The sequence below is a fragment of the Labeo rohita genome, chromosome 11 (genome assembly GCF_022985175.1).
Source record: "Labeo rohita strain BAU-BD-2019 chromosome 11, IGBB_LRoh.1.0, whole genome shotgun sequence".
In the NCBI taxonomy this organism is placed as follows: Eukaryota; Metazoa; Chordata; class Actinopteri; order Cypriniformes; family Cyprinidae; genus Labeo; species Labeo rohita.
The window spans coordinates 6,889,304-6,906,361 of NC_066879.1; the positions used below are offsets into that span (position 1 = coordinate 6,889,304).

Genomic DNA, 17,058 nt, shown 5'->3' on the forward strand with positions numbered 1-17,058 from the left:
CGCCTCCTCTGAGTTTTAACTTTTAAATTAAAAACAGCAGCACTTTATCAAAATTCTTTTATTTTTCCTCCCTTTTCACAACTGTTGGTGTCACATCAATGCTTTCTCCAATAAATAATGTATATAGAAAATTCCTAGATGGTTTTTAAACATCAAAAACTCTCGCCCACTGCAAAGAACCATAAGCATTTTCACAAAATCTAAGAATGTCTCTTAAGGTTAAAACAACCTGAAAACGATTTAATAAAATGCTTGCAAGTTATTTTTTTTAACAATGCAATATTGACAAATTTACAAGGTTTAGGACCCTCTCTGATTGAAACTGATTTAAAGTCCTTTTAACAGCCTTTAATGTGTAAAGTGACCAGGTTGTGACAGCATGATTCAATATTCAAAGTATTTTCAAATAAACTTAAACTATAGCATGTAGTTTTTGCAAGCTATAACTGGGGCAATTTAGATTTATTTTGATTTTTAATAGAAATATTAGAACTATACAAAAGTATGTCCAAAAAAAAGGGGACTGAATGAAACTGGGAATCCTAGCATGAATTGATCCAACTTCACACTGGTGTTTGATAAATACAATCACACCTGACTATACCATCGACACAGAAATCTCCTCGTAGAGGGAGTCACTCCATTAGTCTCTCAAGTTTCCCTGTCCAGAGACTCTGGGCTCTGATGTGTGGCTCGCTAATGGCTGTCAGCTCATAGACCATCTGGTCCCTTCATGTTGGATTCTTTGACAGACACTGAACTTGCAACTGCTTGAAGTACGCACTGAGATGACTCGCAGTATCCAGTAGGGCCGGGGGGGACCAGGTGGCCCGGGCACACCTGGCATTCCAGGAGCACCTACTGGTCCTCTCAGCCCGTCACGCCCGTTGCTGCCATATGCTGGTGTTCCAGGGTCACCTGAGAATAGGTGGATGAACAGGCCAGCAGTCAGAGGCATGATGAATGCAGTTATGGATATTAGATTAGAAGTAGGCCTTGCTCTTACCTGGGAGTCCAGGTGGTCCAGGTATACCTTTAGGCCCCACCACTGTGGGCCCTCTGTCTCCCCTATCACCCTGGTCACCTAAATTAAGGAGAAGACAAAGATTTCACAGTGTAATACGGGATTTAGGGCTGTCAGATGGTGCTTCATATCCCAAAAGTGAGTCCTAGATTTGTTCTGATTAGTGTAAAATAACAGAATAAAACAAAGCTACATGCCGATAATAAAATGTAGACAACCATATGTGACCCTGGACCACAAAACCAGTCATAAGGGTCAATTTTTTAAAACTGAGATTTATACATAATCTGAAACCTGAATAAACAAGCTTTCCGTCCAGGGTCAGATATAATCAGTTATGAATTAAGGTATTATGCATTTGGAATGACATGAGGGTGACTAATTAATTACAGAATTTTCATTTTTTGGGTAAACTATCCTTTTAAGTCCACTTGGAATGGATTTGAAACGCCTCTGGAATTGGTTAACATATGGGTAAAAGCCACAAGAAAGGTATTTAGAGCATTGTTATGTTTTTAAAATTAAGTGTTTTATAACTTTTATTTCGGCTGTGCCGCTGTGGAAACCACAGACTGGTTTACATCAATGTTAAAACATCTAAACTTAAAACATGGTATTTATGAAATTATTATTAGCCCTGCATGAGATCACATGAGCAAAATTTTGGTCCATTTTCCACTGTCACAAAGAAATCATTTTCAACAAATCACTTCTCACAGCAAACCTGCTTGACCAACTAAAAACCATAGCGAATCTTTCACCTTCGTGAAAAAAATTGTGGATTCCTATTGAAATGACTGGATTTTGGCCCAAAATTTTGTGACTCATTTGATGTGAAACATACACTGAGTGGCATTAAAAGAGTGCCATTTTTTAACTTTTTTAATAGTCCCTTAGTTGTCCTCAGTGTAAAAAGATGGATCTCAAAATCATACAGTCACTGGGAACGGTTCAAATATGCAAAAGATGCTGGAAAACTGAAGAATCTGCAGGACCTGGTTGATTTTTCTAAAGAACAGTGCTCAGTTTAACTGTTCAGAACAAACAAGGGACTCATGAACAACATCACAAAACAAAAAAACAGTCATAGATCATCCAGGTAACCACACACAGTATTAAGAACCAAGGGTTCTAAAACTTTTGCAGGGGGTTATTTTAAAAATTTCAGTTATTTTTTGGTCTTGTGGAGTATATGTAAACATCTTTATATAAAAAATATCTTACTCAAGACAGTACTAAATAAAAAATAACATGCATTTCGTATGATCTCTCTTACTTTGTTAAAATTATTCACATTTTCACAGATTCTACAAGGGGTTCCCAAACTTTTGCATAAAACTGTACATATGGTATGTTTTATATGATATTGTTCATCACAGTTCTGACTTGAAATGGCTGTTGAGAGGCGCTATAACTCAATATGCTCCGTGACATTTTAAAATAATGTACCATGTGCACTACACCTAAACGTACTCGACAGTATAAACAAAAGCAAATGTGACATCAAAAAGCAATCGCAAGCATGCTGTTTAGCTTGTTTTTTGATCTCTTTTCTTTCAGTTTTCATCGTGAGTCATATTTTCACAGGATTCGTTCCCAAGGATTCCGCATCCTAAGCCAAATTCCGTGAGGGCTGAGCTACTGAGCAAGCTTGTTTTGTCTGGTAAGCGAAACATATGGAGCTGTAATCATAACTGTGTATGAAAACAATTACAAGTGCCTGCTGTTTTACCAACTCTAGTGTTCATTTCTGTTGGAAACTGCAGTGATATGTACTTATTGGAATGTATTTCGCATCTTGGTACATTTTCATCATGAACATGGTACATTTTCGTCATGTCAGGTAGGGTAGATGTGATTGCATCTTTACAACAAAAACCTTCAACATCAAAATGCAGTAAGTCAAATATTGTCTCTTCGTACCTTTGGGTCCTTTCCTTCCTAAGAGCCCTGGGGGCCCTTTGAGACCTGGCAATCCTCTGCTTCCAGGATGCCCAGGGAAGCCATTGTCTCCAGCGGGGCCTGGAGGCCCAGGGGGACCAGGAGGACCTGGCAACCCAGAGACGCCCGACTCTGGCCTTGTCAGACTGGCTGCCAACTGGGCAAGCTGTCCTGTGAGGAAACCAGAAATGGCACGAAATTTTAGAATAACACAATCATTCGTCAGTCGAACTATTATAAATATCTGTTTGGATATCAAAATACTGACCATGCAAAACCCTCATGCAGACCTGCTTGATGTGTTCATCTGTTGGTGCTCGGCCCTGGAGGAAAATCATGTGGACACTATTAATATTTTCTCACTGACTCCATGTAGAAAAAACGAACAAATCACTTTAGATCAAACTGAGGTTAAAACTCCTGATGGTCTGCCAACTGCTTAAAGGGATAGTTCACCCAAAAATGAAAATCCTGTCATTAATTACTCACCCTCATGTCGTTCCAAACCCGTAAGACCTTCGTTCATCTTTCGAACACAAATTAAAATATTTTTGATGAAATCCGAGAGCTTTCTGACCCTGCATAGACAATGACGCAACTGGAATATTCTCAGGTCCAGAAATGTAGCAAAGACACTGTTAAAATAATCCACGTAACATCAGGGGTTCAAATGTAATTTTACGAAGTTAAGGCAATACTTTTTGTGTGCAAAGAAATCTAAAATAACGATTTATTCAACAATTATTTTCCTCCCATCCTGGCACGCTACCACTGTGGAGAGAGTATCATGACGCAAGCGCATGCTTCCTCTTCATGTAAACGGTTCAGATGTGTTGCTGTCTACTGAAAGTCAGAAAGCTCTCAGATTTCATCAGAAATATCTTAATTTGTGTTCTGAAGATGAACAAAGATCTTAGGTGAGTAATTAATGACAGAATTTTCATATTTGGGTGAACTATCACTATCACTAGCAAGTTTAGTACAGCAAGATCCAGTTGGAATGACAAAAATAAAACTCTCTACAATAAAATGTCATGCAATTAAGGCCACAATAATAAGATAATTAAAGCAGTCGTACTGGTCGTCCCTGTCCCCCAGGCAGTCCAGGTACTCCTCTGTCTCCTTGCATGCCTCTCGGGCCAGGCTCTCCTGCTGGGCCCTCAGGTCCATGTTGTCCACGCCCACCCTCCGGGCCTTTATTTCCTGCATCTCCTGGTTTTCCTGTCTGAACACAACAAATGATAAAAACTGATACATTTTAAGGAGATTTAACATTTAATTTTGTACACTTTTTCACATTTTATGGATTAAAAATATTGAGATACTATCATAGTTTTATGAATATTTTGACTTTTTTTTTTAAAATATGTTCCGTTTTCATTTTAGTATTTTTGTTGTTTTTGTCATTTTATTAGTTTTTTTCATGTCTAGACATTTCTAGTTTTTATACATTTATTATTATTACATTATTATTTTTTATATCAGTTTTAGTTATTTTAACTAAATGAAAATGAGAAATGCTGAAATAAAATAAATTGAAGGGTTTTTTTTTATATTTCAGTTAACATTTATTTAAATAACAGAAATTTAATTTAAAAGGTTTTAGTCACAATAGCATCACTTCTCAAAACAAACTCACCGATCCTTTCTCGCCTGGCTCTCCCTCATCACCCTGGGAAAATAAATGGACACTGAGTTTAGAATCAGCAAGGGGGTCATGACCTGTGCTTGAATACATAACCAGTACATTCAAAGAAATTAAAATGTGTGCCGTTTTGACTTACAACATCTCCTTTGTCTCCAGGTGTTCCCTCTTCACCAGGTGGTCCCTAAACAAACACGCATTACATGCATTATAATATAGATCAAATTATTAATGTTAAATATTATAAAATAAAAATTCTACATATTAAAAAAAATGTTGGCCTACTTGCTCTCCTTTTGGACCAGTGAGACCAACAGCACCCTGAAAAATGATAAAAAAACGTTTTTAGTCCTCAACCTTAAACATGATTTTATTCATGTTTTTATTCATTTGTAATAGTTTCAAGTCATTTTTAATTTTGGAGGCTTGTTTCAGAAAAAAATATTGGTACACAGAAAATCTAGTTTTAATGGTCCACATTAAAAGAGATTAATGTTTATAATCTATATACATAGCAACAGAGCTTATTTCTCAATTCTGAAATACAGAAGTCACGTGATCTTACCACTTTACATATTTAATTGAGTCTCATCACAAACATACAGAAATTTAGCATTTTTAATTTATTTTTTGTGTAAAAAATGGCTTCAGCACTTAAGTTTTTTTTTAAATCACACTCATTTTGACAAGTTTTGTGATTCGATTTGATTGTGATTCATAAGCTTGCGATTCGATTCTATATAGATTATTTTTTTCAGTGTTTCAAACGAGTCTTTGCGCGTTTGAAACACTGATTGAGCGATTACATAAAACAGAATACGAATTTTGGTAAGTTGTACTCTTTCTTCTAACATACCTTCGGATATTTATTCATGCTTATTCCGTGCTGAAACTGGTATTGCAGCGAAAGACATGATCAGTTCACGTGTGCTTCGAGCTGCCGCTTCTCATGAACTGAGGCGTTACAGCGATCTGTCACTTCACGTTAAACAGTGCCAAAACTGTATTTATTGTTTGAGTATTGTAATAAAAGGGACAGAATTTGAAATCTGAGGTGTGCTAGACTAACAGATTCTTGGGATTTAAGATAGATATTGTTTCGTAAAAATGCAAAATCGAATAAAATCGAGAAATCAATATTTTTTACCCAGCCCTAATTTAAAGCCCAAATTGCATTATGGGATGCAATACCAACTGCACATTCTGGCCATTTTGGGAAGTCACTTAAAGGAGAAGTCCACTTCCAGAACAACAATTTACAAATAATTTACTCACCCCTTGTCATCCAAGATGTTCATGTCTTTCTGTCTTCATATAATGGTTCACACTGGTGCCCCGAACTTCCAAAATGTAGTTTAAATGCAGCTTCAAAGTGCTCTAAATGATCCCAGCCAAGGATCTAGCGAAACGATCTGTCATTTTTGTGAAAAATAAAAATTTGTATACTTTTTAAGCACAAAAGCTTATGTAGCACAGGTTCTGGGATGCACGTTCATGATGCTACGAATTAGTGATCGGTTGTTCTTCAACGATTCATTCATTTTGCGCATGCGCAACATCCTATTAGGTTCTGTACTGGAATTAGTTCACCTGTTTCGAGTCTTTGGGTTTTTCGAGTCGTTCCTTCATCTTATGGGGCTGTCACATGATGAACGAACGACTCAAACCCGAAAACTTGTCAGATAAGAGGTGAGGTGAGCTAATCATAGACTAAAGACCCAGGTAAACAATTAATTAATCTTTTCTGTTTTCTCTTTTCTGCTTTTCTGTCAGTTCATCGTCTGTGTACTCTGGCTAAAAAAGGTAGAGTATGGCGAAAAACTCCATCTAATTTTCTCCTACAACTTCAGAATCGTCCGACATCGTTGTACCTTTTTTGTTTGTAAACAGCGTTTGACTTACTTGCACTTTCTTAGTCTTTGCACGTTCACTTTGTAAACGCTGGGTCTGTATTTCCACCTATGTTCGGCGTGATCTTTCGACATGATTCAATAGTACGTGAACGTGCATCCCAGAACCTGTGCTACACAAGCTTTTGTGCTTAAAAAGTATAAAAAATTTTATTTTCCGAAAAAAAAATGACCGATTGTTTCGCTAGATAAGACCCTTCTTCCTCGGCTGGGATCGTTTAGAGCCCTTTGAAGCTGCATTTAAACTACATTTTGGAAGTTCAAAATCACGGCACCAATGAAGTCCATTATATGGAGAAAAATCCTGAAATGCTTTCCTCAAAAAAAATTATTTCTTACGACTTTAGACAGAAAGACATGAACATCTTGGATGACAAGGGGGTGAGTAAAGTGTTATGGTAGTAAGTTTTGGTAGTACAGTGTTATGGTAGTAAGTTTTTCTAATCACAGGCAACCTTTACTAAATTATTTAATAGTTTCTTTTGCATTTTAAATACTTTCTGCTTTTGAAATCCTACCCTGTCGCCTTTCTGCCCAATGAAGCCAGCAGGCCCTGGAAGACCAGGAAGGCCCGGATCTCCTTTAGCTCCCTGTAAAATACATAAACACACAGACGCACAGAAATAAATACAAATTCATGAACACTACACGGCCTGTGCCCGTAGCTGCTTCACAAACCACATCTGCTCTAAAAAAACACAGTCGGCAGCTTAGTGAGCAGGGTGCTGGCGGTGCACGTCTTAGGTGTGTGGATGGATGTGGACTATGATTAAGCCTGATGCCCTTCGCTGGCTGCTTGAAGGAATTCCTGCAAGACAGAGGGCTCATTCAGCCCCCCGTCCTGCTCTGAATATCCCCTTACCAAAGAAAATACCCCCAGCTACTAGGCCTCAATAACAACAGGCTATTCATGCCCCTACCAGCCGATTACTGTACTAAAGCTCACCACAGCTTTCTAAGGAGATTGCATTACAGTTTGAAGCACTATTAAGCTCCTCAGAATATGAATAAGCACACAGGACAGAAATCGGAGAACTAAGACCAAGTGAAACATGTTTCTGATTGTGTTCAATATGTTATGGAACATCTAGACAGTGTTGTAGTACAACTACACAAGAGTAGAGGCACAGGTGAGTTACTGGGTCCCAATACTGTTCCCTCTTTGTTATTTTTAAGCAAAACTATTTTTTTTTCTTATGCACTGGTCAATTTTATGATTTTGGGCTGCTTTTTTTATACCATGTTGTTAAAGAATAGTGGAAAGTGTTTATTTTACTTCACTTTATATATTTGCATCTGTAGATTTTAATTATAATACATATATCAAAACGCCATTTTATCTATATATATATATATATATATATATATTTCAAATCCCAACTTCTGTAGAACTAACATTTACCAACCCTAGTGAAAAAATATATAATATATATATAATATAAAATATATAATTTTGTGCTTAATGCACTTTAATTGTGCAGAAGTAGTGCCAAGGTCCAACTAAAGATATACTTAAGTATATTTAATTGTGCTAAAGTGGAACTACTGCAAGTATACTTCAGGTACACTTTAAATATCTTGTATTTAAAAACTGATATTATACATCATACAATCCTTCATAATAGTGATATTAAAACATATTTTAGTTTTAATATTAAGAAACGTTCATTATGCAATAAAGAAATATTCCAAATAAAGTTTAACTATAATTTTATATCAGTAAGCCTTAAGTGATATGTCAATAAATATGTTAATAGATTTAAAGTATACTTAGTGTAAAATAAATGTATTTTAAATAAATGATGGCATAGGATTTTTTTTCCTATCTATTTTCTGAAGGTTTTTACTGACAGGTCTAATTTTATACTAAATTTTACTACAAAAAAAAAAAAAAAACATAGTAAAAATTGATATTTTTTCTGGCAGTACTGACAGTATTTTCTATCAGATTTTGGAGTGATAAAAATAGATTTCCAAAATACCTTTAAAAAACGTAACTCGTATGTTATACTCTGGAAATGTAACTCAGTGCATTTATTTAGATAATGCCTTATTTGCATATTTAAACATTTTTTAATACAAAAATGTTTGTAATTCTTAATGTAATTAATCAAATGGGGAACTAAGGAAATATATATTAGTTATATTTATACCTTATTCACCTGGGGTGTCTAAATGAGATATTATATAGCTTATGTTCAAGTACAAACTAAAATATTTACCATTTAGAATATATATTGCAATATAATTTTCTGTAATGTTTAAATAAGATTAAAAGTGTGAATTTAAGATGAAGTGAAATCAAAGTGAAATTAAATTGTGTGTTTCATGGGCAAAAAAAAGTTATATTTTGGTCCGTCCCAAATGGCAACCTCACTCCATGTTGTCCTACTCCTACACTTTGCTCCTTGAGTTGTTGGGTAAAATGCTGTGAAATTAATATTGAGGACACAAGAAACCTAAACGAAACCTAAAATGACAAGTGGACACCCTACAGCTTTGTAGACTTCAGAGATGTGTGCATGCGAATGCAACAAGACTGGACTTCCACATCAAGTTTGGGACAGGACCCTTGACATGTTATCCTTGGAATTTCTGTTAGAATCCATTTTCATGTGTCTTATTTGTCATGAATTCTCTTCATCTGTCATCTGTCCTTCATCTATCTCCACATTTGTGTATGTCATTTGTAGCTCCAGGTTTTGCTCAGTGACCAAAAAGTTTCACCCATGTATGTTATATTGATATAATGGAGGGTTTAACCAAACTGTGGTTTTTGATAACTCACCCTCGCACCTGGCATGCCTGCAGGCCCATCAGGACCTCTCACTCCTCTCTCACCCTGGAGAAAATGAGAGAATATTATAGAAGTGATACATTTCTCTATATGACACTGTATGATGTAAGAGGAAATATACTCACTGGCCCACCTCTTGGTCCGACTGGTCCCACCTCTCCCTGCTCGCCACGTTCACCCTGAAATCAAAACATCAGAAGATGTTCATCCATCCACATGGGCTTCTAAGCTGTGGTGAACAACTGGATGAACATGACTCACTGTTTTTCCGTTATTTCCAATCAGACCTGCCACACCTGGATCACCGGTATTTCCCTGGAACAAAGACAAAACAGGTTATCTTTGCTGCTAATGGACACTAGAGATGCATCGGTTGACCGGTCGTCATTCGCAAAAGACTTTACTGTCACTTTCAGTCAATTTAATGCAGACTTGCTGAATGTAAGTATTTAAAGAAGGAAGATACACTCTAACAATTCACACTTGAATTACCTACTTTTGCACCCATGTGGCCTTTAGCTCCTGAAATGCCTGGCAAACCCTAAAGAAGAAGAAATGATCAAAAATGCAAGCCGTTCACAAGTAGATATCATTGCATACTAATTGCATATCAAACAGGGCTCAAAGGTCATACGCACTGGAAATCCCTGAAGTCCAGCCTCACCGGGCGAGCCAACTTTCCCTGGAAGACCCTAAAACAACATGACAATAAAAATCATTAAGAAAGAGACAAACAGCAATGTAAATGATTTTTCTCTGCATACACAAATTAAAGTCACTACCTTCACCCCAGGCAGTCCTGGAATACCATCACGAGCGTCCACCCCAGGCAAACCCTACACCACAAAAATGTTAAATTTAAAAACGATATAAGAAGTCACTTTAGGATAACACAATATGGAATAGCATCAACAAAACTGCAGCACATGTAACTTACAGTCTCTCCTTTTGGTCCAGGTAAACCCACAAGTCCCTGCAACCCCAGAGGTCCCTAGAAAGAAAAAGCCAAATTAGACATTTAAAACATTGAGTCTTCGTGAGCTATTGATAAGTATATATATGTGTTGTGTTGTTGTTGTATGAAGACTCACCTGAGATCCTTTTGGTCCATTCTCACCTACTTTCCCTCTTTGACCCCGGTCACCCTTTAAAAATTAAATACAGTATAAATCTATAGGTTTACTTTATGTGTTCATTAACAAAAATAAATCAATCAACATGTAACGTAACGTTAAAAAAGGATCTGCAAAGATAACATTAACATGTATGTAAATTCATTTCAAGGATTTAAGTACAGATGCATATTTCAAAATGAGGTTAAAAGCCAAAACTTTGTAGGGTAAAATTCAGTTATTTTGATTTTGCCACTTACAGGAGCGCCCTGGATACCCTGAGGGCCCAGGCCGCCAACATTCCCACGAGGTCCCTAATTGTGAAGAAATTACATTTGTTTATTTCAAAATATATCTTTTTTATTGTTTTAGATTTGAAGAACACCTTTTGACCCTCACCCTGTCCCCTTTAGGGCCCATCATCCCTGTGATTCCTCTGAGACCCTGTGGACCCTATAATAGCAAAACAAGCACACAAAGAGACACTGATTGACACTAAAATCTGACATAAACAAGTAACACTAAATAAGTAATGTCTTTTTTTTACAGGAAGTCCTTGTGCTCCTTGGTCTCCAGGTGCTCCCTGGTCTCCTTCTTCACCCTGTAAGATGTAAGAGGAAGGAAACAAAATTACACACCCTTACAGCATCTTTGTACCTTCGCTAGCTTAATTATTTCAACAATTATATTGCGCTAATTCTTTGTCAAAGAGAAGAACCAGAATCACACCAAACTTGACTTATGCAATTGTCACCTTATGTCCTTGTCTGCCTGGTTCACCTGATTCACCTTTGATACCTTTGTGGCCCTAAAGATGAACAAAACACCAGAATGAACAATACTTGCTTGAGCATTAAAAAAGTGTGAATTAATTGAATTAAATTTAATTTAAAGTTACCTTCATGCCTGGAAGACCGGTGTAACCAGTCAGGCCAGAAGTACAGGCATTTGGGCACTGAGAAACAACAAAGAGTCTTTGTCAAAGACATCAATTAGCAGACACACTGATGTATAAGGTGTTTCTTCAGATAAGATTGTATTATTGAAAATATTTCATACTAAAAAATGTACATGTTAACCTGTCATGAAAAGCAATCTTTGTGTAAAAAAATCATATAAAATGTAATTTTGTAAATAAATATAGAATGTAAATAGAATGTAAATTTTGCAAATAGAATGTACATTTTTTATATATTGTTTGTGGTGGTTATGACATTTTTCACTTTTAGTTTTGAGAAAATTTAAGCCTTGAACTTTCTAACAGCAGGTTAGCTAAAAGCCAAATTAAAAAAAAAAAAAAAAAAAAAAAAAAAAAAAAAGAAATGCATTGTTTCTGAATAAAAATCTTAAATATTAATTGGCAATTCCATAACAGCTATCTATAATAGGAATGTTTTTGAAAAAAAAAAAAATACTTAATTGTTATCCAAAATGCATGGGGATATTTCAATTTAATTTTATTAGTCTTTTTTAGGAAAAAAATATTTATTAATAAAATTTCATTTAGGAGATACAGTACTTCTTCTATTTTAAATAATATTATAATGTATAATTTTAAATTCTTTAAATCCTTTAAGTTATTAAAATCTGTCATGAATTATTGGGAGTGGAGTAAGAATCACCCATAAATAAGAAATTAAGAGTAAACCAGCAACCAAGGAACTGAATTAACTAATCTTATACAAAAATTAACACAATCAACCGAACAAATATAGCACAACAAATATATGTTGTTGTCTACAGAAGACTGCAATCAGAAATCTTAGTGCAAAGGTAACCAGGTATGAGACTTGAGGATACATACCAGCTCCTTACCATCCCAGACTCCAGGAGGACCCTGTGGATAGAAGGAATAGAGTTTAATAATACTGTTTTATAGCCATTTATGAATCCAGGATATCAGTGAATGATCATAAAGATCTAAACATTAATACTTACTCTGGGCCCTGCCAGACCTTGGGCACCAACAGGACCTCTCAGTCCACGACTTCCCTTTACAGCAAAACCAAACACTCAAATTCATTATTCATGTATTTTTGGATTGCTTAAGGTGTATAATGAAAAAAAAAAACATTACATACAGGAGGTCCAACTTTGCCTAGCTCTCCAGGTAATCCATCTTCCCCATCAGCACCCTTTAGTAAAAAAGGAAAGCAATTAAAGAGTTTAGCTGAATAACAAAAGAACAATGTATCAACAATTTCCCTTAATAAAAATGAAATAATGATAAAAAGAAATGTTCTCACAGCTTCACCATCCTCTCCAACACCCTGTTAACAAAGAAACAGATGTGCAATGATATGAAATTACATCACATTATAGACTAGAAGGTCATAGACCTGAACTTTATCAAATGACCTAATGCTTGCAACGTGATCAAATGTGTACAGCCATCTCATAATAGATGGTCACTGTTAATATGTGCATATGTATTCATAATAACAAGCTAAAATGGAGAGAAAGCATCAAGAGCTTATTTTTCTAACAGCACACTAAAATTACAAGAGACAAATTTGTTTCACTCAGTGTGTAGAGAATTTGAATCATTTACTTACAGGGGCTCCCCTTGCTCCCGGCTCACCAGGTTCACCCTAATAAAGAATACATGTCAAACCACAGTTTTTTTTAAGTAAACTTTAATGATTTCAGTCAATTCTTTAACTTATTCAAATAATACAATACAAGCCATTCACAATATGTGCACTTTCACCTATTATTAGGAGAAAAGTGGAGTAATAATTGGAACTTATTAAATGAAAACTTACTTTCTGTCCAGGAGGGCCAACAGGGCCAGGGTCACCACGGGGCCCAGTCAAACCCTTAGAAAGACACAAACATATGTGAGCATAGACTTCACTTCTCAGATCATATGTCTGTTATTTTATTCAATAATCTAAAATCCACTGAACTCATAGTAATGTGAGCTTTTTTCAAACCAATCAGAAATGGCATTTACCAATCCCCTGGACTTTGACAAGTAGCAAACCCCGCCCACATTTTCTCTAACATATGTACAGTGGACCGATGCAGGTACAAGAAACATATCAAAGAAGACAGGGAGCATATCTATATCTATATCTATAAATAGGAATCACCATAAAAGATTGCTGATATTTTCATTTTTACATAACATTATTCATACAGAATGATTTAAAATTAATTTTTAACTTATTTGCATCAGTAATAATACAATACAACCATTCATAAAAAAGCATAAAAACAAACTACAATATATATTATTGTTATCTACTTCATATATTGTGAATGTGGTATAATTAAAAGGGTTTTCTGTACAAAGAAATGCCAAGATGCAACCAAAAATATACCATCTTTATATTTATTGGTGATTTTTTTAAAGTAACTTCTTATGCAAAAACTTAATAAAATTTTTTTTAATTAATTAATTTAAAAAAATCAACCTTAAATTAAATATATTAATCTGTTATTTTTGTCTTGTTTTACAGGAAAACATATTTAAATGTCCTTTAAGGAAGATAAATAAGACAAATTAACAGCAGAACTGAGGTAAAACGGTTTTAAAGCTTCATTAATGTGTTAAACAAGAAGATTATTGTAAGAAAAATAAACCTAATTCATGAAATAGTCTCTGGAAATAGTTTCTTAATATCTTAGATTGTGGTTCTCAAGTAAACATATACGAACACAAGACAATTATTTTTGCTGTGTTAAGTCTTTTATACAAATTACATTGCTAGCTAAATCATAAAGCTCATGGGAGCCACAAAGGAGTTGGTGTACTTTGGTTTAACGCTCAGTCCAGTACACAGTTCAGCTCCCGTGGCTCCGTACTTATACAAAAAGGCCTCTGTCTCCATCAGGAAGCTAATATGGGGCTCTCTCTGCTTTCTCTTTCCTCTCCTCTCCCTTTCGTTTTTCCATCCAGGAGCTTTTTTTTACTCAGACCCCTCCAATGCAAACTACACTCACAGGCTCTGATGCTGCAAGTGTTACTTAGAACAGAAAAGCTGATTTTATCTTGGTTTCTAGATCTTTACAAAAATAAAGAATAAGACTCACATCCGCGCCTGGTTTTCCTGGAAGGCCATTTAATCCATCCTTGCCATTGTCTCCATCAAGGCCCTGCCGAATTCATCAGATTAATGCATTGCAGCACATCATTTCAGCTATGCAGAATTCATTTTTGTTGTGAAAAAGATAAATACTTACTGGGGGGCCAACTGGGCCAGGGCCAGGTCCCCTTTCACCCTGAAGTCATACAAAATGCTGAATAACTTAAAAATCATTATTTGATGCTACAAACATATACCTTGTTTCTAGAATGTAAACTGAGGAATCAGATCATTTCTGAGAAATGAAATAGATAAAATGTCTGATATGTGACTCACATCAATGCCGTCGACACCAGAAAACCCAGGAAGCCCTGGAGATCCAGGTAGCCCTTTTGGACCAACTGGCCCCCTCTAAAAATATATATATATATATATATATAAATAGACAGAATAATAATAAATAACATTTAAAAAAAACACTTCTCGTTTAGAATTTATCCTTAATTCCCCAAAGTTAAGTTTTCAGAACAATGGAGTCATTGTAGATGTGACTGATGCTGTGGTTAGAGGTATCACACTGGCTCTCTTTTTATGCTGGGAAAATGATAACAGCTGTGCACACCTGGACCAATTTACTGAAAATAACTTCCATATGTCAAGCCATGTTTTGGCTTTCATATACTTATAAATTCAAATACATTTATAGCAGAAACTTAGTATTAATTAACATAAACATACGACAAAACATTCTTTGGTGCTTCAGCACATACTATTTAAAAATATCTTATTAAAACACATTCCTTTTCTATCTATATATATTTAATGTTTTTGTCTCTGTATTTTAGAATTAAATATTTTAACCATACAGTGACCCAAAACCCTCACAGTCCATCCTCTATCAAAAGAAAGCCGTTGTTTCCTACCTGTGCAGAGATGATCAGCACTAACTGCAGTAAAATCAGCAGCAGGGACGCGCGGAGAGTCCCGGCGTGCGCCATAGTCACCCTGATGACTTGAAGGAGGCAAAATAGTCCTTTTTAGGAGATTTGTTGGGGTTCACGGGTTCTGTCAATATTCCCCAACTAAACCTCCACACCATCTACCAGTCTCTCGATGTAGTATTAAAAAGTTATGTTTATTCATGAGCCGTGCTGGGAACTGTATGGTGATTGGATAGGAGTTCAAAGGTTTGCGTTAAATGGGCGTGGCTCAGACTCCGGCTACCTGCTGTGGGTACCGCATGTAAACAATACATCCTATCACTCTAGGTTTATATTTAAAACGATTCAGTATTAATAAAAAAATTGTTATGCCAGGCTGTCAGTGTTTTTAAAGATACAGCTTCGTACCAAAATTAAATAAAAAAAAGTCTACGCCAATAAATAAATAATTTAATTAATTAAATAATTAAATAAAAATAAAAAATAATGATTTCTGTTTTTTTTTACACTACCAGTCAAAAGTTTTTAAACAGTAAGATTTTAAATGTTTTTAAGAAAGTGTCTTCTGCTCACCATGCCTGCATTTATTTGATCCAAAATACAGCAAAATCAGTAATATTGTGAAATATTTTTACAATAACATATTTGAATGTATGTTAACATATAATTTATTTCTGTGATCAAAACTAATTTTTTTGCATCATTACTCCAGTCTTCAGTGTCACATGATTCTTCAGAAATCATTCTAATATGCTAATTTGCTGTTCAACATTTTATTTATTTATTTATTATCAATTCTTAAAACAGTTGAGTACATTTTTAAGGATTCTTTGATGATCCAAAGATCAACATTTATCTGAAATAAAAAGCTTTTGTAACATTATACACAATAACATTCAAAAGCTTGGAGTCAGTATCATTTTTATTTATTTATTTATTTATTTATTTATTCATTTTTTGGTGAAAGAAATTCACCAATTAGAGATTATAGAAATTATAGAATTATAGAAATTAATACTTTTATTTAACAAGGATGCTTTAGATTGATCAGAAGTGATGATAAAGACATGCCACAAAAGATTTATATTTCAGATCAAAGAAATCAGAAAAAGTTCTACTCAGCTGTTTTCAACATAATAATAATAATAAAGTTTTTTTTTTTTTTTTTTTTTTTTTTTTTTGAGCAGCAAATCAGAATATTACAATAATTTCTGAAGGACCATGTGACTGGAGTAATGATGCTAAAAATTCAGCTTTGAAATCACTGGAATGAATTCCATTTTAAAAGATATTCAAAAAGAAAACAATTATTTTGAATAGTAAAACTATTTCAAAATGTTACTGTTTGGATCAAATAAATGCAGACTTGCTGAGCAGAAGAGACTTCTTTAAAAAAACAACAAAAGCTTTTGACTGGTAATGTAAGTTTTGATGATCAATCAATAAATAAATATCAGATAAAGAACTAAAATAAAATAAGATAAATAAATTAATAAATAAATTATATATATATATATATATATATATACACTACCGTTCAAAAGTTTGGGGTCAGTACATTTTTATTGTTTCTTTCTTTTTTTTTTTTTTTTAAGAAATTAATACTTTTATTCACCAAGGATGTATTAAGTTAATAATTAAAAGTTTCTTAAAAGTT

The 17,058-nt window shown here is 34.7% G+C and overlaps 1 protein-coding gene across 1 annotated transcript; it reads right to left on the minus strand.

Annotated features, from left to right (window-relative positions):
* Positions 1 to 25: 25 nt before the first annotated feature.
* On the minus strand, positions 26 to 15,560 carry col9a1a (collagen, type IX, alpha 1a). Its single transcript, XM_051121979.1, is given in 33 exon segments — positions 26 to 819; positions 821 to 918; positions 1,007 to 1,084; positions 2,948 to 3,136; positions 3,234 to 3,288; positions 4,044 to 4,190; positions 4,605 to 4,637; positions 4,750 to 4,794; positions 4,896 to 4,931; positions 7,039 to 7,110; positions 9,309 to 9,362; positions 9,443 to 9,496; positions 9,579 to 9,632; positions 9,814 to 9,858; positions 9,956 to 10,009; positions 10,100 to 10,153; positions 10,255 to 10,308; positions 10,409 to 10,462; positions 10,690 to 10,743; positions 10,829 to 10,882; positions 10,977 to 11,030; positions 11,184 to 11,237; positions 11,328 to 11,384; positions 12,234 to 12,266; positions 12,368 to 12,421; positions 12,511 to 12,564; positions 12,676 to 12,699; positions 12,985 to 13,020; positions 13,195 to 13,248; positions 14,468 to 14,530; positions 14,618 to 14,656; positions 14,797 to 14,871; positions 15,384 to 15,560. Coding segments are annotated over 33 exon segments (2,064 nt in total). The 5' UTR covers positions 15,459 to 15,560; the 3' UTR covers positions 26 to 711.
* Between the last annotated feature and the right edge of the window lie 1,498 nt (positions 15,561 to 17,058).